General features: G+C 42.1%; 1 protein-coding gene across 1 annotated transcript in view; it reads right to left on the minus strand.

Moving 5' to 3' along the window:
- LOC123758512 (mucin-2-like) overlaps positions 1–21,619 on the minus strand; it is a 44,716-nt gene extending 23,097 nt beyond the window's left edge. Inside the window, exon 1 of the mRNA XM_069322992.1 lies at positions 21,463–21,619. Within this exon, the coding sequence (XP_069179093.1) occupies positions 21,463–21,619 (157 nt within the window). The remainder of the gene's footprint in view (positions 1–21,462) is intronic.
- Between the last annotated feature and the right edge of the window lie 1,726 nt (positions 21,620–23,345).

Raw genomic sequence — 23,345 nt, forward strand, 5'->3', positions numbered from 1 at the left:
AGTAATACCAGCACTATTCCAGCGATATCTTTAGTGCTTCAGTAATACCAGCACTATTCCAGCGATATCTTTAGTGCTTCAGTAATACCAGCACCATTCCAGCGATATTTTTAGTGCTTCAGTAATACCAGCACTATTCCAGCGATATCTTTAGGGCTTCAGTAATACCAGCACTATTCTAGCGATATCTTTAGTGCTTCAGTAATACCAGCACTATTCTAGCGATATCTTTAGGGCTTCAGTAATACCAGCACTATTCCAGCGATATCTTTAGTGCTTCAGTAACCCCATTACTGAAGCAGAGATACCACTAGTAGCTGGGAAACATCAGCACTGTTCGGCATCTCCTCGTGTCAACTAGTCCCTCTGCCACGTGGTCACTTCTCCAGTGCTCCGGGAATAGTGGCGATTGAGTTCAAGTGATATGAAACCACAGCTCGTCCACTTCCTTCATTGTTTCGGTGCTTCTCCAACATCAACGTATGCCACAAGAAGAGTCCTCGGTGTAACTTCTGCCTAACTAGTGCGACAAAAGCACAGTTCTTGGTATAACTTCTGCCTAACTAGCCTGACACAAGAAGAGTCCTCCAGTATAACTCCTAACCTAATATGACACTACCCTTTCAGTATAACTCCTTTCCTAACTAGTATGATACGGCACAAGCCTTGATACAATAGAACAAACTCAACTAAATCTTCCACAAGTCATGATGGCTGTCGTCTTACTGTGGATATCTCTCTCTATTACACATCAACAGCCCCTCGGTAACTCCTCCAGACTTCTCCAGGCTCGCATCAACAACTTTAAAACACTTCAGAACTCTCCTGTTCCAAGAATTCCTCGCCATTTCTTCAGCATTTATGTGGCCACATATCAAATTTAATGCGATTTTCTTATTCATATAAGCAGACAATAAACTTACTGAATATAGACAATGTGAGTTAGCTGCATAACAACGAGACAGCTCCGTAACTCTGAGTGAAAATAGAGCTTTTAGATTATGTAGAGAGATTGATGTTCAGAAGAATGTCAAGGGCACGACCAGCATAAGGTGGAGAGTGGAATAACTGCCTTGATTCCATTTAATATTCAGTCTTAAAAAGAAACATTTGGATAAAATGATGGATAACCTGATGCACTGCACATTCTTGGGTCACCAATAATACCTGCCTGCTTGAATAATACATAGCATTTTTACGTCAAAATCTCCAACGGCCTAAACATGATGTACTATAAATCATATCGGCTCACAAATGTTCACATTGTCTATGTGTGGGTCGTCAGTTAGCTTAGCTTAGTTTAGGGCAGTTTAATACATCATTTTCTGTCCGTTGTGACAATTCGAGAAGACCGGGCTCTGACCAAAATACCTTGACACTCTACCACTCAGAAGGAAGAGTATTGGAGAAACGGACTGGTGAATAATGAATAGAACTTCAGTTAAAAAAAACACAAGAAAATGAGGGAGGGTTGGAACCTGTACTTGACAAACAGAAGAAAGCAGCAATAAGTGGAAATGTCTGGTGGGAAGACGTATGTGAAGCAGAGTGCCCCTTGGATACGTCGGGTCAATAGTGTGTGTGTGTGACAAACATTAAGACTCCGTGTGGCTGGGTTGAATCTTTCATGTCGGTAATGGCAGGTCATGCCACCGTGATATGAGGGACAGAAACGAAGGAGAACTGTAAAAAAATAAGGGAATAAGTGGACTGACACACACACACACACACACACACACACACACACACACACACACACACACACACACACACACACACTCACACACACACACACCACACACACACACACACATTGGGCCACTGGACGGACAAGGTCAACCTTGACCAATTCAGGTTAATGAGCGTGGAAACCGACGAATTGAAGTTGCAGCGTCGTACTTACTGAGTTGGAAATTGCTTCTAGAATAAAAAGGAGGGGAGGGTTAAGGGACACGGATTTACGAAATAAAACATTCCAACTATGACGTCAGTGGTATATTAAAGGGTGGAGGACGCTCGGACCACACAAGATAAATCTCTTACATTGAATCTTTTGGGTCAATATAAACGGCTGCACTTTCTCAACATTAGCATAACCTATTCTAGTGTGGAGTCCACACGATAAGCACACTCGCAAGATCGACGTCACTGTATGCTTGCTCTAGTCTGGAACCAGAATGATTTTAAACACAAAATATAAGATCAACATTTGCGCTGGCTGAACAAGCATTAAACTCACGCTATGTAGAACACAAGAAAATCATATGAGAATACCTCATTAGTATTGTATTAACGGCACAATTAAGATCAACATAAGTGCATGTAGTCTACAATAAAACGACCATCACGTTAAGTGCATATGTAAGTGTAACATCCAAGTGTGTTGTTCCAGCACGGACCCAAACACAGCTAATTCTATATATTAGATCAGCACCAAAGAATGTTGCTGAAGCGTAGCTGCTCCGTGATGTTACTCACTTCATAATTTGCGTTCCATTACAAAATGTAAAAAAAAAAGTTTAATCAAACGGGACATGATTACGATATACTAGATAATATTAGCATTTGCATTGGCCGTGACATGATAAATATGCAAGATAATTAATTATATTGGCACTGACACTGATAAGAAAATAAAAAATATTTCATTGTATTGATAAATACATGATTACGATCTACAAGATAATGTATTGAATTGGCTGGTATATGATTACCACATGCAAGATAATTGCATTGACAGAGACATAATTACGACTTAAAAGATAATTTACTTCATTAACAAGGTTGACAAACAAGAAATAAAATGAAAAAGAAATAAATAAGAATAAAACTCTTCACAGGAAGGGATGTAAAGTTGGCGGGAATTACCATACAAGGAGCAAGTTTGAGGCAACATATAATTAAAAATTAATTAGCTCGACCAAAGTTTAGTGTTAGATATTTTCACTTTAATTTAGCATCTTTGACCGGTTTTAAGAAACGAATTAATTTAGCGGCTGCTGGTGAAGGATTAGTGGGGAGATGCCACAGGGATCTGTTACATTGATCTGTCATATATTGCTTTTTGGCGCATCTATGAGGATCATTGTTGGGGTACAGTAAGCTCCTCCGAGGCCCCGTATCTGCTACGGGGCCTCGTAGCCTGGTGGATAGCGCGCAGGACTCGTAATTCTGCGGCGCGGGTTCGATTCCCGCACGAGGCAGAAACAAATGGGCAAAGTTTCTTTCACCCTATGCCCCTGTTACCTAGCAGTAAAATAGGTACCTGGGTGTTAGTCAGCTGTCACGGGCTGCTTCCTGGGGGTGGAGGCCTGGTCGAGGACCGGGCCGCGGGGACACTAAAGCCCCGAAATCATCTCAAGATAACCTCAAGATATAACCTCCTCATTTTCATTGTGTTTTTCTTAGCCTCGAAATAGTCATATATGAACATTAAGTGTTCAAATCCACAGGTGCCGTGATGAAGGTTCGAACCTATGCGCTAGGTGTTGCCAGATGCACGCTCTAGTGGACTGCACCACGACATGTTAAAATTTGTGGATTTGTTCATCGATATATCACGTTAATGGGATTTCTCTGTGCACTTTAAATGTTGCTAGAGTGCTTCTTTCAAAATTAACTTGCTAATCTCGGCTGCATATAAGGCCCCCACGGCCTCACACGCCTGAGGTCCAGGGTTCGAGACTCCTACAGCCCAGGTGAATGGAATGAAATACCTTCGTGCTGGTCTCGAAACATTAGCATATGAGAAATCCGGCAGCCAAGTAACACATGCAAATAGAGATATTCTCAATCCAACATGGAAGAGAAAATAGTATACTAAAGTCATCTGGAGGTAATGTATGTTCTCTCTGTAACACATTTGATCAAAGTCGTTGTTCTACGTTCTCCTAATTGTTATTAATTATAAGTGGCTAAATGTATCTGACAAAATATTTTATTGGCTGGGCGAGTGGGGAGTGAGATGAAATATTAGAACATTAGGATGGGAGGCCGGGTGTCGTGTGTGCACTCAATCAACTCTTAATATTGACGAAAACAAAATACATAATAATTAGGAGGATCCTCCTGATTCTTTTTTTTTGTCCACATAATTAATTATAGGAATTCTGAACGTGTCAGGTTCCTGTCATGAAATTGATGATGACCAAATTACGAGTAATATAGAGGGAAGATTATATCACATGAGATAAATATTTAAAAATTTACTGAAAGGTATTAGAAAAGGACAAACAATAGTATAATGTTATCACATAATTATAACTTATCAGTGCGTCCAGCTGCTAAATTAACCTAATTTGGATATACACAAATTTAATAGTGATTGTATCATATAAGAAGCAATAACACTCGCACGGACATAGAAACTCTGTAACGAATAGTGATATGAATGCCTCGCCTTAGTCAATAATCACTATGTAATGAATGGGGAAAGAAATTTCAAGTTTCACCACAGCCCTGAGATGCCTAATCACAGACAAATAACCCTTTAAATTGGAGTAATGTTCTGAAATTAATTTATCCCTTTATTACATCAGAGAGAGCGTGCAGGGAACCTTTTGGAGAGATACATAATAATTTACACGTGGAAAATATTAGAGGGGCTGGTCCCAAACCTGCTCAACAGAAATAACACCACATAAGGCCAGAAGGCATGGCAGGACTTGCAGAACACCCCCGTTGAAGAGCAGAAAGTGCAATAGGTACTCTGAGAGAGAACTCTATTAACATCAGAGGCTCGAGACTGTTCAACACGCTTCCATTACACATAAGGCACATAACTGCCAGACCCCTCACAGAGTTCAAGAGAGAGAACTCGATAGGCACCTCCAAAGAATACCTGATCAACCAGGCTATGACTTATACGCCAGGCTGCAAGAAGCCGCGATCAACAGCCTGATTTACCAGTCCAGCAACGAGGAGGCCCGGTCAACGACCGGGCCGTGGAGACGCTAAGTCCCGAAAAGACCTCAAATTAACCTCAAGGTAATCAGTTTTAATTAACAGAGTAATTACAGAAAAACCTTGTGCCAAAATAGATTAAATTATCACTGGTGAGAATGCTAACTCCTGAAAAACTGAATGATCTCAGCTTAAGCTTTTTGGGTCCAACTGCTATTTTTGTGCGTTTGACCAAATATTTTAAATAACTACTAACATTATCGACGGATGAGTCGTACAAGTGCACGAGCAACTCAAACTGGTAATGGACAATTCTGTGCCGGATCCTGAGCACATATACTATGAGAGAGAATGTCCATCAGTCAAAACTTAGTCCTTCACTTGGGTGAATGTGAAATACATTCCACATACCATTCACAGGATGAATGGTATGTGGAACGGGATGGACATAGGTTGGGCGAGGTCGGCCTAAGTTAAATACATAAAGACATATAACCATTTGTGGAGTCACCCTACTCCCCTCCCCTCCCCTCCCCTCCCCTCCCCTCCTATGTGATGATCTCGGAAACAAGCATTAAATATTTGGTGTGGTTTCCCTAGAGTTCTTAGTGATCATAATAATATATTTTCTTATACAGTTGTTTCAGTGCTTTTTAATAATATATTATCTTCTGAAAGAGGAGATTGGGGTAACCGGGATGAGCCCCGGGGGCAGCCGGAACCCCTACTGAGTATATATAAGTGGAACAGACTGTCTGTTCGATGTTGGAGGGGAGGATAGGGAGATGGGGGAGAAGAGGTGAGGAGAAGAGGAGGAAATGGGGAAGAGGGAGAGGGAGAGAGCGGGATGGGGAGAGTAAGAAAAGAGAGGAAGAGAGAAAGGGAGAGGTAGACGGAAGGGAGGGCACGTGACGAGAGGGGACGTACAGTCTCAATACACAACGGTCTCAGATTTCATCAGCGCAACGTGGCGGTATCAACCCGTCCTCCTAATAGAGCGTCGCATTTTGACGTATACTTCACATAAGGCCACAAAATCGACGAAAATCGTTCCCAAATTTGTGCGCATTCGCAAAATTGGCATACTGCCCTGTTTTCTATTTTAGATCCTCTGGTATGTTAGGATAAGGGCACATTAGTAAAATAGTTTCGTAACGTTGGAAAATCATAGGAGAATGGGTTGTGCTCTGCAACAAGCATCATTTAGCAGGTACTGTTGGGCCCCGGGGCGAAGTGGTAATACACTCGCCTGGCGTTTCGCCAGCGCTTTGACCTGGGTTCGTATCCTGGTCGGGGAGGATTTACTTGGCGTCAATCCTTGACTGTAGCCTCTGGTCACCAAGCAGTGAATGGTTATCTGGTTTGTTAAACGATTTGGCGGGTCGTATTCCAGGGACTCTTAGGATTAATGACCTGCCCGAAACACTATGAGTGCTAGTGGCTGAACTAAGATGCAAGAACTCAGGTATATATAAATATAATAATGACAAAAAACGGTTGAAGCTGTTTATTGTTTACTGGGATTATCCTTTCAAACTAAGTACGATCACTTTTCGTTATTTACCACTGGGATTCTGGCATGAATGATGTCAACCGTTGCAAGCAGTCTTTGTGTACTTACAAGCGATCCGAACAGACATGCTGAAGACTCGAAAACAACTAGAATTGGTTGTTTTCCAATTTTTCAAGAAAACAAATAGAACTAGAACATAATTCAATAGGGGGATCAGGAACAATGAGGGAGCATTTGACAAGCCGCCAGCTTTCTGTCCTCGTCGAGGCCACTAAGAGCGTTAAAAGCCCTCAGATAAATTCACTCCAATATATTTATTTCTCCGGTAAACAGGACTACTATATGTTCGCCTTTAGGACTCTCCTGTTTCAGGTGACATCAAAGCTGCTCTGTATCTGGTTCGGACCATCTTAGGTCGTTTCAATCAGGCGAATCCTCATAAGAACCTGAAACACTGTAAGGGAGCAACCAGCAGTTTGTGACGTCACTGCAGCCAGTGGCAAACCTTGCCCAACCGCTTGGGCGGGTTTTCTGAAACTTGACGTCATTGGTTGTGGTCACCTCCGACCACGTGACCAGAAGAGCATTACTTTGACTTTCATAATTTCTGAACTACGCATGGATCTTGTTGATCCAAAATACTAATTAATACATAATTATCCCCTGATAACTCGTAATAAAAAATAATGAACCCACCTTTAAGTACAAGGTCCTTTTATTAATTACAAGGCAGTCCTGTATACCAGTACTGGACAAGTATGACTCCCAAAGCAAATAGGGTGTCAAGGTGGACTGGTCGATTGCAACAGTTTTTTAAAACCTGTATTGTCCCCTTTGACAAGAGAGGGGGAAATGACTTTCTCTTCACAAAACAGCATTTCCATGTTAGGTGTGTTTTGGAGGAGCGGAAGTCATTGTGGGACTGAAATATGCCAACTGTTGGTAACGAGACGCTGAGTGGATTCAACTGAGCATTATAAAATCACTTAAACCGCCGAGACCCAACTTTTGTATTGCTGGACATGGGAATGTCCCCCCCAAAAAAGGAGAGTGTCTTGTTCCCTTTTGTATACGAGCGGGAGAACCCGGGACCCCTTGATACCAAGGCGGACATCCCGAAACTAGTCCATATTACACGGCTAAATTAGGATCAACTATATTCCGAAGTGACCCTCACATCCACCCGTGTCTCACCACCGCCTCCACCTCCCCAGTGTTCGGTGACCATCTACATGCTGGAGTTGACACACAAGCGGGCAAAAATGACGATCCGCAAACTAATTCACTGAGTCGTTGTTACTGGAGCGGCAAGAATGATATTTTTTGGTTTAATATTTTTACCAAATTGCCCCACTAAAAATCACTAATTCGAAGATCAACCTGGTTCTCCCACGCAGAGTCGGATGGCCAAACTAGGTTTTACCTTCCCTTCACGAAATAGAGCTGACAGACCTGACGTGGACAACGCCTTCCTTCAGTAACTTTTTTCGCTGCAACCGTCCTCCGAGAAAGGCCGGAAATTTTTAGTCTGAATTTCACGACTTCCTGCTTTCACATTCTCCTCGAATAAACCTCCAAATTTTTTTTCCCGTTGCCATGCCCTCCTTTCCCTTATCCTCGTCTCGCTTATACCTTTCCCTCGTGCTCTCTCCCGTTTCCTCTAATCTATCCCATCAGTTCCCTTTCACCGTTTATCTCTGTTTTGATATTTTATTTAAACTTCATTTTTGTTTGACGTTACTCTCATAATCCTAATAATAATAATATACCTATTAAGATTAGAGAGTAATAATCTATATAATAATGATTATAGAATAATAAAATATAATAAGATTATAGTGTGATAATATTAGAGAGAGTAATAATCTCTCATTAATCTTATAATCATTTCATAATCATAATATATTTTCACCCGTCTTATTGCTCCTTCTTATTTCGTCTATCGGGTTTCTCCCTCTCGTCTCACTTTTCTTTTCAGTCTCAGCATTTTATTTACACTTTACTGACCATCCCAAATGTCCCCTTCCTCCCAATCCTGGTCTTGTTGCCACTAATCACACAGATTATTTATATTTTTTTTTATGCAGCTCGCAGCCATTCCTGCTTCATTCTTTCTGTTAAACCCATTTTACCTAAATTTGTGGTTTTTATCTTATCCTTATCTCCCTCCTCAGTAGCTTCGTAATTCTTTCATATCTCTCTCTCTCTCTCTCTCTCTCTCTCTCTCTCTCTCTCTCTCTCTCTCTCTCTCTCTCTCTCTCTCTCTCTCTCTCTCTCTCTCTCTCTCTCTCTCTCTCTCTCTCTCTCTCTCTCTCTCTCTCTCTCTCTCTCTCTCTCTCTCTCTCTCTCTCTCTCTCTCTCTCTCTCTCTCTCTCTCTCTCTCTCTCTCTCTCTCTCTCTCATTTCTCATATGTTACAATTCCGCTCACCCTGCCATACCTAATTCGTAATATATTATGCCGCCTTCATCTCCTTAAATTCATTCCATTGCATTTCACGTCTTTATCCTGGCCGCCTTCTGTCCAATTGCATGGCTTACCTTCTCTGTGATTAATTCTATGTCTGTTTACTATTCCACTTCACATCCCACACATCATTCTGTCTTCACTCTCTGATTTCTGTTCATTTCAATCTTTTCTATCTTATTCAGTAATCTCCCTTTCCTCTGATCTTTCCAATCTACTCTCTCTTTCTCCTTTCCATCCTCCTTGTCAACCACTTGGGGTGGACGGTATAGCGACGGTCTCGTTTCATGCAGGTCGGTGTTCAATCCCCGATCGTCCAAGTAGTTGGGCACCATTCCTTCCCCACCCCGTACCATCTCAAATCCTTATCCTGACCCCTTCCAAGTGCGACATTGTCGTAATAATGGGTTGGACGCTTTCTCCTGATAATTCCCCCTCCCTCCTTTCCTTCTTCCTGCTTTATCCATGCTATCTTCACTCCATCTCTCACTACTTCTTAATGTTGTCTTCCCTTCAAACAAAAAAAACTTTCACTGGGGGAATATCCGGTGCGTTCGAACTTGCGCGGTCAGCCCGGGCCGCTCCGACAAGCCAGACACTAAGTTCCCAAACTCTGAGAAGTCAGTCAGAGACTCTTGCGCTTTCTTCGATGTTGTCTTCCTAGAAATAATTACCATATTAAAAAATACTTAATTATCTCTAAAAGAACTTTTCTTCTTTGCTTCACCTCATAGATCTTTTTAATTTTCTATTATGAATCAGTATTCACCGTCGTGATATCCGATGAAACATCATCATACCCGTTGCTTATATTGCCTTGTTTTAGATATCATTCCTATACTCGATATTTTTTTTACGCACTCTCATTACAAGTGAAAAATAACAATAATATATATTTACCTTTTAGATGTTAATTTATATACTACATTTACTTTGCCATTCACACACACACACACACACACGCACACACACACACACACACACACACACACACACACACACACACACACACACACACACACACACACACACACACACACACACACACACACACACACACACACACACACACACACACGCACACACACACACACACACACACACACACACACACACACACACACGCACACACACACACACACACACACACACACACACACACACACACACACACACACACACACACATCTATCAAACACCATAACAAACGCAGTGTTTCCACAGGGCTACTATGTAGTGAGGAAAGAGAGAGAAGGTAGAGGAGGAGGTGGTGTAGCTTTGCTACTAAGAGAAGGTTGGAGTTTAAGAGATGAAAATTCAGAACTGTGAAGGTTTCAGTGACTACATATCAGGCACCATAGCAACTGGAGGACAGAAAATTATAGTAGTAGTCATATATAACCCCCCACCGAATTTCAGAAGACCCAGGCAAGAATATGATAGAAACGACTTGGCCACCATCAATATAATAGAGAGAGCAGCTTCTGTGGCTAGCAGGAACGGATCCAGGCTACTAATCATGGGAGACTTCAACCATGGAAAGATAGATTGGGGGAACAGAGACCCACATGGAGGCCCAGACACATGGAGAGCTAAGCTGCTGGATGTGGCAACAAGAAACTTTCTAAGTCAACACGTCAAGGGACCGACAAGAACGAGAGGAGGGGATGAACCAGCCTTGCTTGATCTGATATTTACCCTAAATGAGTCGGATATAAGGGAAGTTAAGTTGGAAGCCCCCATGGGAATGAGTGATCATAGTGTATTGAGATTTGAGTACCTGGTTGAGCTAGGAATTATCACCCCCAAAAAAGAACTGGGAAACAAAGGGCTGACGTACCGAAAGGGAAACTATGAGGAGATGAATAAATTCCTATGGGATATGCATTGGAACACAGAACTCGGAACCAAGTCCATACAAGACATGATGGACTATGTCACCCAAAAATGTCAGGAGGCTGTAAGCAGGTTTGTCCCAGCCCAACAGGAAAAAACAGAGAAGCAAAAGAAGAATCCATGGTTTAATAGGGAATGTATGAAAGCAAAGGAGCTAAACAAAAGGGCATGGAGGAACTTCCGTAATAACAGAACACCAGAAAGTAGAGAGAGATACCAGAGAACCAGGAACGAGTATGTTAGTGTGAGAAGAGCAGCTGAGAAAAGGTATGAAAATGATATAGCTAATAAAGTAAAGACCGAACCAAAGCTACTACACAGTCACATCAGGAGGAAGACGACAGTGAAGGAACAGGTGATGAAACTTAGGGTGGGCGAGGACAGGTACACAGAGAATGACTAAGAGGTGTGTGAAGAACTCAACAAAAGGTTCCAGGAGGTCTTTACAATAGAACAGGGAGAAGTCACGGCGCTAGGAGAGGTGGCAGCAAACCAGGTGACCTTGGAAAGGTTCGAAATTACAAGAGATGAGGTCAAGAAGCACCTATTGGAGCTGGATGTGAGAAAAGCTGTTGGGTCGGATGGAATCTCACCATGGATATTGAAAGAGTGTGCAGGAGCACTTTGCTTTCCACTCTCTATAGTGAATAGTAGGTCACTGGAAACGGGAGACCTACCAGAAGTATGGAAGACTGCTAATGTAGTACCAATATTTAAAAAGGGTGACAGACAAGAGGCACTGAACTACAGGCCAGTGTCCTTAACTTGTATACCATGCAAAGTGATGGAGAAGATTGTGAGAAAAAACCTAGTAACACATCTGGAGAGAAGAGACTTCGTGACAACCCATCAACATGGGTTCAGGGAGGGTAAATCTTGCCTTACAGGCTTGATAGAATTCTATGATCAGGTGACAAAGATTAAGCAAGAAAGAGAAGGATGGGCGGACTGCATTTTTTGGACTGTTGGAAAGCCTTTGACACAGTACCCCATAAAAGGTTGATGCATAAGCTGGAGAAACAGGCAGGAGTAACTGGTAGGGCGCTCCAGTGGATAAGGGAGTACCTAAGCAATAGGAAGCAGAGAGTTATAGTGAGGGGTGAGACCTCAGAATGGCGTGAAGTCACCAGTGGAGTCCCACAGGGCTCTGTGCTTGGACCTATCCTGTTTCTGATATACGTAAATGATCTCCCAGAGGGTATAGACTCATTCGTCTCAATGTTTGCTGAAAAGCCAAAATTATGAGAAGGATTAAGACAGAGGAGGATAGCTTGAGGCTTCAAGAAGACCTGGACAAGCTGCAGGAATGGTCGAACAAATGGATGTTAGAGTTTAACCCAAGCAAATGTAATGTAATGAAGATAGGGGTAGGAAGCAGGAGACCAGATACAAGGTATCACTTGGGAGATGAGATACTTCAAGAGTCAGAGAGAGAGAAAGACCTGGGGGTTGATATCACGCCAGACCTGTCCCCTGAAGCTCATATCAAGAGGATAACATCAGCAGCATATGCCAGGTTGGCTAACATAAGAACGGCCTTTAGAAACTTGTGTAAGGAATCTTTCAGAACATTATATACCACATATGTCAGACCAATCCTGGAGTATGCGGCTCCAGCATGGAGTCCATATCTAGTCAAGCATAAGACTAAACTGGAAAAGGTTCAAAGGTTTGCCACCAGACTAGTACCCGAGCTGAGAGGTATGAGCTACGAGAAGAGACTACGGGAATTGAACCTCACTTCGTTGGAAGACAGAAGAGTTAGGGGGGACATGATCACCACATTCAAGATTCTCAAGGGAATCGACAGGGTTGATAAAGACAGGCTATTTAACACAAGGGGCACACGCACTAGGGGACACAGGTGGAAACTGAGTGCCCAAATGAGCCACAGAGATATTAGAAAGAACTTCTTTAGTGTCAGAGTGGTTGACAAATGGAATGCATTAGGAAGCAATGTGGTGGAGGCTGACTCCATACACAGTTTCAAGTGTAGATATGATAGAGCCCAATAGGCTCAGGAACCTGTACATCTGTTGATTGACGGTTGAGAGGCGGGACCAAAGAGCCAGAGCTCAACCCCCGCAAGCACAACTAGGTGAGTACACAAAAAATATATTTCCTGTCAATTATCCCACTAGATGAAATGTACTGATGTACTTCTTGGTGTGTTTTAAATGTAATTGTTTTATTAATTTGTGGATTGTTCTCTTTATTACTCTATAGTATGCCATGTAGTATGCCATCCGGGTAGATGGGACTCGATAGCCTGGGAAGGCAGCCCATCTAGGGGAAGGAAAACCCTGATTTTAAACCTCCGCTGCCTTGCGGCCATACCCTTTTTGGGAAAGGCTTCAGGAGTCAACCTCGAGGAAAAATCCGGAGTTGGAGCCCCTAAGGCAGTTCGTTGTTGACGTCGACCTCGTTCTGGCAGCTCCTGCGACGTTGCTGGAACCATGTGTATTGGCATTTGCCTTTCCATTGGATAATTTCAGCAACGTGGAGAGGGGGGACCTGCTGCATGGGTAACAGCTTCTCCTCCATATCTACCTACCCAGGCTTTGCCCGCTGTCAGGGCGCAACTCCATAGTCTTAGACTGAAGGATGCCTACCATACTGCCCAGTATAGTATGCCATGTCTTCCTTATTAACCCTTAACTGTATTACCTGTTCACAGTTATACATTTTCTATGTAGTGAAAAGATTTGCATTGTTAGGTTAGCATTTGACGATGCTATATTGTCTTTCGACTTGATGCCCATTTTATAACTACTTGTTAGTAGCTTTTAACTTCAACAACTCGCTTAGTTTAACATTATTATTCCAACACGTCTTCTTGAGGTTATCTTGAGATGACTTCGGGGCTTAGCGTCCTCGCGGCCCGGTCCTTAATCAGGCCTCCTTTTTGTTACACACCTCCCAGGAAGCAGCCCGTAGCAGCTGTCTAACTCCCAGGTACCTATTTACTGCTAGGTAACAGGGGCATCAGGGTGAAAATAAAACTTTTTCCCATTTGTCTCCACCTCCACCGGGGATCGAACCAGGAACCTCAGGACAACGAATCCGAAGCGCTGTCCACCCAGCTGTCAGGCACACGTCTTTAACAGACGTGTGGGATATCTCTGGAGATATCTCTTATTTCTCTGGATTAAGGCTAGACATATAATAATGAGTTTGGGTGCATATAAATAGGAACTGCCTTGCAGGTGCGCATCGGCTTTCTGTATGTTTCTTAACTCATATGTTCTCATTTATCTTCAGAACATAAGAATTAAGGAAGCAGGAGACGGTCTGCTGGCCCATACGAGGCAGCACCCTATATATCCACCCAAACACATTCATATATATGTCTAGCCAACGTTTAAAATAAGCCATCGGTCTTACGTCTAGTATGCTACACGGCAATATACTAAATATATCAACAACCATGTTTTCATCCCAGTATTTACCCAGGTCTTTCCAAAATCTTGAGGTTTTCAACGAGACATTCATGTCTCGCTTAGTCGGGCTGGCTTAGCTCTTTCTTCTGATAATTACCTTATCTAGTCAGGACTCTTTTTGCGTCTTAATTCCCGTTTTCTATATCTTCCTCATTCTGCTTTTATTCTGGTCCCCCTTACAGACCACACTGCTCGCCTGGCCAGTGTTGGAAAGTTTCCTTGGTAATTTGGCGTCATTCTGTTTTCCTGCTTCTGCTGCTTAGGAAAAAATCTCCTCCTCTTGCCAAGTTTCTTTTAATGATGCTCGACTGTATCTCGTTTGCCCAAAGTCCCCCACACGTCTCGCCGAGCGGCCCTTCGCCAGCTGCCACCAGCCGGCTCCTCTGTGTCGGTCGCTTTAATCACTCCCTCTTATCGTAGTCTTCCCTTTACACACATATATTTGTTTAATTAATGTGGAGCCATTATTTCGCCAGCATAAATCGCCAGCCATCTTTCCTATACCATGCATTATATTTGCAGGGAAAATGTAACGACAGTTTCAGCGTGTAATTGTTGCTCTATACTTCTGTTGGGCCGCTTATGTTCTCTCTTATGGTAATTTTATTTTCTTCTAATCTCTGCATAATCATGCCGGCCTAGTGTTTTCTCTTCACAACTGCTTATCATGGTTTTTGGTGTTGTTATTTTTTGTAAATTCACATAATTTTTGTGTTTTATAAATTTTTGTCATATCTAAGAGACAAAACGATGAAGTTAGTACGTAAGGTGGAGGACCACTCAGCCCTCCGACCCGGGGGCTTATGGGCCATACGGTCAAACTTGGACTGTATATAGTATGGCTTCAGTAGGAGCCTCCAGGCGTCCTGGGATTTTAATAAAAATCCGATTTTATGATTTTTTTTACATGTTTTGGTGGTTCAGTGGTAGAGTATTCAACTGGCAATACCTTAGTCGAAGGTTCGCACCCGCCTCACAGCCCTGGTGGATTTTCTCTCAGAGAATATTGTTATTAATTTTGAAAAATTTCAAATTGTAATCAAATTTCGATTGGTGATGGTTGTTGATAATTATCTGTTTCTATCAGCATTTAAATACACAATTGTGCTTCAGAGACAATTATAATTTACCTCATTTTTTAAAACAATGAACAAATGGTATGTATCAGGAAGTCCAGCGCCGGAGGTAAAATTTATACACGGATTCTAATGTAGATTTAACGGAGCTCATTAGACTCTTCAACTTTTAAACAGCCAGTTCAGGTGTGTAAGGCGGGAAGCTAATAGCTCTGGCTCAACCGTTGAAACATTTGGACTGACAGGAAGAGCGATGGTCACGCTTCATGCAGGTCGGCGTTCAATCCTCGATCGTCTAGGTGGTTTGGTTGGGCATCAATCCTTCCCTCCCGTCCCATCCCAAATCCTTATCTTGACCCCTTCCTAGTGCTATATAGGCGTAATAGTTTGGCGCTTTCCCTTGATATTTCCATTCCATTCAACCCTTGAAAATACTGCTAGGCTAGTCTGGCAGTCAACTGGTCACGTGACATCCAGCATGTGACTTACTGTTATTTTCTCACAACAAATTATAAAAAGTTTCTGAAACTGTTAGTCTCTTTTCTATCTCTTTCATTCAAACACATGTACATGTACAAATGCACATGTATCTAATATATTTGGTACATGTGCATTTGTGCAGCTACCCTAGACTATATGAAGTGTGTCACAAAGCTAGATACGTGGTGCTAAAAAATCTCCATCACGCAGGATGGTTAGTCATACAGAGGCATGTGATTAGTAGTCTGCACTAGCAGACTGGGTATATTATGAGGATATCATCATCAACACAAGAGTGAATAAGGCAGCAGTGATACTAAAAGTCCCCATCTCGCAGGATGGTTAGTCATACAGGACCAAATGGTCAGTAGCCTGCACTGGCAAATTTTGGGTGTAATTTGAGGATATCTTCAAGAACACGAGAGTGAATAAAGTAATCGCATAGCTCTAGGTACCTTATGCCAATGGGTCTGAATGGTCTAATAACTGGGCATTCGGTGACGTAATGTGGGAGATCATGTCTCAGTTCCTGCTCACAGAGATTGCACCAGGAGTGCTCAGGATTGGGAGATCTGTCACCTGTAGCCACCTGCCTCAGGTAATGGTAACCCAACAATTGCAATACACACTAGGCGTATGTTAGTTGGGGGTGGGGGAAGGCGACTGTGGTGAGGGTTAGGGAGGTGAATGTGTATGAGGTAAAGGGGGTGAAGGTATTATTATTATTATACGCTTTTCTGTGTCGATGACGTTTGCTCAATGATTTACAAAACTCACATGTTCAGGGCCATGAGGTTAGCCCCATCATGGAAATAAAATATTTATTAAAACTATAATTATTGTGCTATTATTATGGGATTTGTTTTAAAATGCGCGCCAACGTTTTCCCATTCTTTGTATTCCCCCACGAGTCATCACCCCGCCGTGTGGGTAGCCACCCAAGCGGGAGTCTGTGTCTTAGTGACCATACTCGTGACCACAGCACTGTGCCTGTGTCTAAACGTGTGCAGTTTCCTGTTTACCTCAGTTTTTTCTGCCATTATAAAGACTGAAAATTTACTGTGGAGGAGGTGAAGGTGTTATGAGGAAGGGAAGGTGAAGGAGTAGTGAGGTAAAGAAAGTGGAGGTGTATTAAGGCAAGGAAACTGACGGGGTAGTGAGGTAAGTGAGATGAAGGAATAGTGAGGGAAAGAAGGTTTCTGCTCGTACTCAGGTTAGGAAAGTGACGGTGTAATGAGATAAGGGAGGTAAAGATAGTGAAGGTGTGGTGAGGGAGGAAACGTAGAAGGCTTACTTCACACTTCATATTCCTTAGCAAATAACATAGACAGCGATGCATCAGTGCTAACTTTTCTTTAACTTTGCTCAACTAAGTTAACAGCTTTTGGTAACTGTAGATAACATGTGGTGTCTCCTACCATAACTTTCTTTTTTGGTGACCAGTTAGGCATCCATAATGTTTCTCTTGGTTCTTGTGTGTTGTGAAGATCATTACTGGTGTGACAAGCAGTCTGGGTGTTAATAAAATATGCAGAAATCATATAAACTTTCTGATATTAGGATTTAAGAATGTTTCACTTATGTAAAAATGCCACAATTATTACAAGGTATCGTGCAGTTCCCTGTTTATGTAGTCCTGTTGATGATCATTTTACATTTCCAAGACCATTAATTATCTTTTCTGTTTTATACCTTCTATCAGTATTTTATATTTACATAGAATAATTTGCTGTTATATTTCTTTGTTCATGCCAATGGCCAATGTTGTTCTCCGTTGTTCACTTCCTGTATTCCCTAACCTATACTTAAATAACGGAACGTGTGTCTGTGTGTTCTAGGTTGGAGGTCAGATACCAGGGGGTTACCCCAACCGAACTTTGCAGGGTGACTTGTCTTTGTTAGGGGATGGTCACAGGCGATGTGGGGTCAAGCAACCGGCCTCTCCTCTGCATGAAAGGCAAATGAACTAATTTCCAAACTCGTTAAATAAGAGATTCCACTTTTGCTAAGATATATCTAAAATATTCTTTGCAACAAGATGATAAGGGAGGGAATATCAGGAGAAGTGCCAAACCATTACGACTATATAGCACTTGGAAGGGATCAGGATAAGGATTTGGGATGGGACGAGGGGAAAGGAATGGTGCCCAACCACTTGGACAGTCGGGGATTGAACGCCGACCTGCATGAAGCGATACCGTCGCTTCATGCAGGTTGGCGTCCAGCCTAAGGGTAAGGATTTTTCTTACTGTGATGAATTGTAAGGATGGTGGTTGAAGGGAATGAAAGTTAGTGAAGAGTAAGGGAGGTGGGAAAGAATTGGGAAGATGATGATGGGTAGAGATAGTGTTGATGAAGAGGGAAGATGGTGGAGAGATGGTATGTGGTGCTGTAGAGAAATGGTGGTTCAAGGTAGGGAATTGCTGAAGTAGGCAGGGAAGGTGGTGGATGAGAGGGAGGGTGGTGGGGGGTAGGGAAGGTGGTGGAAGGTAGGGAAGGTGATGGAGGGCAGGGAAGGTGGTGGAGGGAAGGGAAGGAGGTGGAGGGAACGGAAGATGGTGAAGGGTAGGAAAGGTGGTAGTGATGATGGATGTAGACTGGGGGTACGCGGCAGTGCCTGGGGAATAAAGATGGTTACAGTGATGAAGACTGTGTAGTTAAAATTGTTACAGTGATAATTGTTATATGTAGGTAACAAACAGTGAGGAAGATAGTGAGCTGTAAAGATGGTTCCAGTGAGGAAGATAATGTATAGTGAAGATGGTTCCAGTGAGGAAGATAATGTATAGTGAAGATGGTTCCAGTGAGGAAGATAATGTATAGTGAAGATGGTTCCAGTGAGGAAGATAATGTATAGTGAAGATGGTTCCAGTGAGGAAGATAATGTATAGTGAAGATGGTTCCAGTGAGGAAGATAATGTATAGTGAAGATGGTTCCAGTGAGGAAGATAATGTATAGTGAAGATGGTTCCAGTGAGGAAGATAATGTATAGTGAAGATGGTTCCAGTGAGGAAGATAATGTATAGTGAAGATGGTTCCAGTGAGGAAGATAATGTATAGTGAAGATGGTTCCAGTGAGGAAGATAATGTATAGTGAAGATGGTTCCAGTGAGGAAGATAATGTATAGTGAAGATGGTTCCAGTGAGGAAGATAATGTATAGTGAAGATGGTTCCAGTGAGGAAGATAATGTATAGTGAAGATGGTTCCAGTGAGGAAGATAATGTATAGTGAAGATGGTTCCAGTGAGGAAGATAATGTATAGTGAAGATGGTTCCAGTGAGGAAGATAATGTATAGTGAAGATGGTTCCAGTGAGGAAGATAATGTATAGTGAAGATGGTTCCAGTGAGGAAGATAATGTATAGTGAAGATGGTTCCAGTGAGGAAGATAATGTATAGTGAAGATGGTTCCAGTGAGGAAGATAATGTATAGTGAAGATGGTTCCAGTGAGGAAGATAATGTATAGTGAAGATGGTTCCAGTGAGGAAGATAATGTATAGTGAAGATGGTTCCAGTGAGGAAGATAATGTATAGTGAAGATGGTTCCAGTGAGGAAGATAATGTATAGTGAAGATGGTTCCAGTGAGGAAGATAATGTATAGTGAAGATGGTTCCAGTGAGGAAGATAATGTATAGTGAAGATGGTTCCAGTGAGGAAGATAATGTATAGTGAAGATGGTTCCAGTGAGGAAGATAATGTATAGTGAAGATGGTTCCAGTGAGGAAGATAATGTATAGTGAAGATGGTTCCAGTGAGGAAGATAATGTATAGTGAAGATGGTTCCAGTGAGGAAGATAATGTATAGTGAAGATGGCTACAATTTATGAAAATTGCGTGATGAGAAGATTTTTGTAATTTTTACCCCAAAGGGCGAGTCTGTTGGACATCAGTACTCATCGTGAGAGTGAATATGCCGCTATTGCATCATGTACAACACCTTCATTAGGAAGAAAATACGCTGGATTGTTCATCCTGACACTTGTACCCAGACGCAGCTGGGGCTTGCTTAACAGTATCGAGGGAACAGTTTATCAAACATGGAGATTAGCAAATCCACAAAGGCCGTGAAGAGGGTTCGAACCTATGACCTGGCTGGGCCCTTGTGGATTTGTTCATATGATTCATCACACTAATGTGATTTATGTGTGTGTAAGGAGATCAACTATTACCATCCAATAAAATTAAGTTAACTGCGAGTGCAAAGTTTGAGAATCTCATAGGAATAGTATTTAAATTGTACAAATAGTGCTTTCGTAACTCGAGCAATCTGGCGTTTATTATTTTACTCATATTTGTAAGGCCTCTTAGGGGGGCACAGTCTCTCTGGCAGTGGTCAAGTCTGTTTTAATTACTCTCACCACAGGTTCTGCAGTTCTATGGTAATTCTGCTGCTCAGGTGTTGTTTCCATCCCTAACCTCCATGGGTATTTGTTCCCAAGACCAATTTTCGCTATTTTTTATTCTCTCCCGCGGCCACTTCCCCTTCGTCCATAATGATTTGGATTGCCAGCTGCCATCACATTGTACCAGCGTACAGATTCACTGATGTTCTTCTATCCTTCTCTCTCTCCAATTGACTTCACACGGTGTTGGTGCCAGATGATACCTACGACTTGTAGAAGGGTCGTGCGTATGAAATATTCAATATGGACCCCGTCAGCGCCCTCATCAGCCAGCACATCTGCTCTCTCATTTCCATAAATTCCAATGTGGGAGGAAATCCACTTGATCACCCTTCCTTGGTTGGTTTGTACTTACACGGATATCTAGATTTTGGCGATTATCGCTTAGTTTTCTGTATTTTTTTATCTCTCTCTCGCTAAGGCTTCGTAAGGCATGTTTTGAATTGGTGCAGTTCACAGCAAATTTAGTGTTCCTTTCAAGGAGTCGTAATGCTATAGCCATGGTAGTTTGCTTTCCTTGCGTTGAGGAGACATGATTTTTAATACGTACTTTTTCATTTCTTTTTTGATAGTGTGACGGTAACGCGTTGGTGTTCGGCTGTTCAAAAGCTAGGGGTATGGCCTCGTCACATATAGAAAAAAAAATAGAAATTCTGGAACTTCGTCTGTGGTAAGGTAAGGAGAAGACACACAAAACACAAGTAAATTTTAGCAATGAAATTTTAATTACGTTAAAGAAAGCAAAACATGAATAAAATGGACATACAAATTCGTATAATAAAATCAATCAATCAAAGTAATAAGAATAATCAAATGGCAAAATGAAAAGTTACGTTAAGACAAGTGAACAAATAACAAGTGTATGGCAAACAAAGTAAATAGGTGCCGGAATATTGGCTTCAAGCTATCACTTCTCTTAGTACACGTAAGCCTGGGGCTTAGTCTACCAACGAGACGTGTTAACTTGTCGAAAGCACGGGATATTCTGAAGACTGAGGTCGTGGCGGCCCCAGACATCAAGTAGTATGGTGGGTAGAGTGCAGTTGCAGCTGGACCTGCAGCCAATCAGCGATGAGCCGGCGACAAGACAGGTAGTTTGGCGGTTTGAGGTGGAGCAGGTGTTCCTGGCTGCATACGTTTTGCGCTCTGGCAAACCTTGCTGGTGTTGTCGTTGTTGGATTTTTCTTCCATACTTGTTTTATATAGATGTTTATATCGACGTCTTTTGGAGGGAAGAGCAGGCTCAATCTCTTGAAGGAGATTATCGTCACAATAGACATTACTTCTATTTACAGTGTATAAAGCTCTAGTGCTGCTATTAGTAGGATTAGATGAACCATCGGTGTAGATTTGATCTAATTCATTTCCGGCTTCTTTATAAATTTCCTCGAGATACTTGTGCCTCATTTCTCGTGGTATATTGATCTTATTCGTTGTCATCTCGTTTATAATAATCTTACATGGTCCGTTCTCCAAGGAGGGTGACGACCCTTAGAGACACCAGCCAAGGGTTGGCTCAAGCCCGTGAAGTTCTTCCAAGTACCAGACGAATACCTGGAAGAACCAGACGAATACCTGGAAGAACCAGACGAATACCTGGAAGAACCAGACGGCTACCTGGAAGAACCATACGACTACCTGGAAGAACCATACGGCTACCTGGAAGAACCAGACGAATACCAGACGAATACCTGGAAGAACCAGACGGCTACCTGGAAGAACCAGACAGCTACCTGGAAGAACCATACGGCTACCTGGAAGAACCAGACGAATACCTGGAAGAACCAGACAGCTACCTGGAAGAACCATACGAATACCTGGAAGAACCAGACACCTACCTGGAAGAACCAGACAGCTACCTGGAAGAACCAGACAACTACCTGGAAGAACCAGACAGCTACCTGGAAGAACCAGACGAATATCTGCATGAACCAGATGGATTAGGCATTTTTTTGCTTCTCATATCTCAACTTTTTCTTACTAATATCAATGTAGTAGGGGGTCTCGGGATTTGGGTGGACTCCAAGAAGGACCAAAAGTCTTCACTTTATTTTGGCTTAAGAGCTTAAACTATAAAGATGTGGCCTCCGTTACTAGAGCAAATCCGGGTATCAGGTCGAAACGAAAATATGTAATATTTAAGGGTCAAGCAACAATCGATTATATTTAGATTGCTTTTTTGTATATGAACTATTTGCAAAATCTCCTTTTTGCCATGAGAGATAATTCGAAAGCTCAGCCTAGTTCCGCCCGACTATCACAATGAAAAATCCAATTGAAAGAGCTCGGTATTTGTGTTTTTCTCTAAACTTTGAACTTATCACCATTTACAATGATTTGTGATCCAAGGACTTGTTTTGCTTAAATAAAACTGAGTTGTGGAATACTCTTTAGTAGTGTATTTCCAAATAAAATAAGTAAAATCAAAATAATGTTTTGTCAAGCTCAGATTATCACCAACATGTATAACTACTCCACAGTGCGTACTATTTCGACACCTAATTGTCAATCAAATTATCTATTACTAAACTGAGTGTTGAAATTTTTCATACAGGTCGATCAAGTTGATGACGATCGAAGTGGCACCAAGACTAGATCGCATCTTATTCTCCACCTTGATGTCCTAAAGGTGTAAAGACATATCTCCAGTGCCTCAGATGTGCATCGATATTTGTAGTTAACAGTCAAGTTAAGCGTTGCATTAACACGTTAGCAAAGGTTGAGACAACACTATCAACACGTAAAGGAGATTGACCTGCATGAGCAAGCTGGGTCTTATGAGTTTTGGACATCTTACATATATATAGAGAGAACAGATCTGATGATCAGACACAAGCATACGAAAATTGAGTTTATGGGTTTTGGAAATCCACTATGTAGAGCACAGGTTAAAGGTTAATGCTAAAATCATTCTAAACCTGTTTGGAAATACACAGATAAATTATATTATCGTGATATATATCAATGAGAACACCCACAGGAGCTGTGACGAGGATTCGAACCTATGCGCTGGGTATCTCCCATGAATATATTCTTGTTTGGGAATATCAAACTGCTTCAATAATTTCCTTACACTCTTGCAAAAGTTGTGACCCTCTCTCCCTGCATCACCTGTTGAGTCACAGTGGCGGATGTCAGGAACACTCGCAAGGTTGACCGCTGTTTA

The sequence above is a fragment of the Procambarus clarkii genome, chromosome 11 (assembly GCF_040958095.1).
Source record: "Procambarus clarkii isolate CNS0578487 chromosome 11, FALCON_Pclarkii_2.0, whole genome shotgun sequence".
Lineage (NCBI taxonomy): Eukaryota > Metazoa > Arthropoda > Malacostraca > Decapoda > Cambaridae > Procambarus > Procambarus clarkii.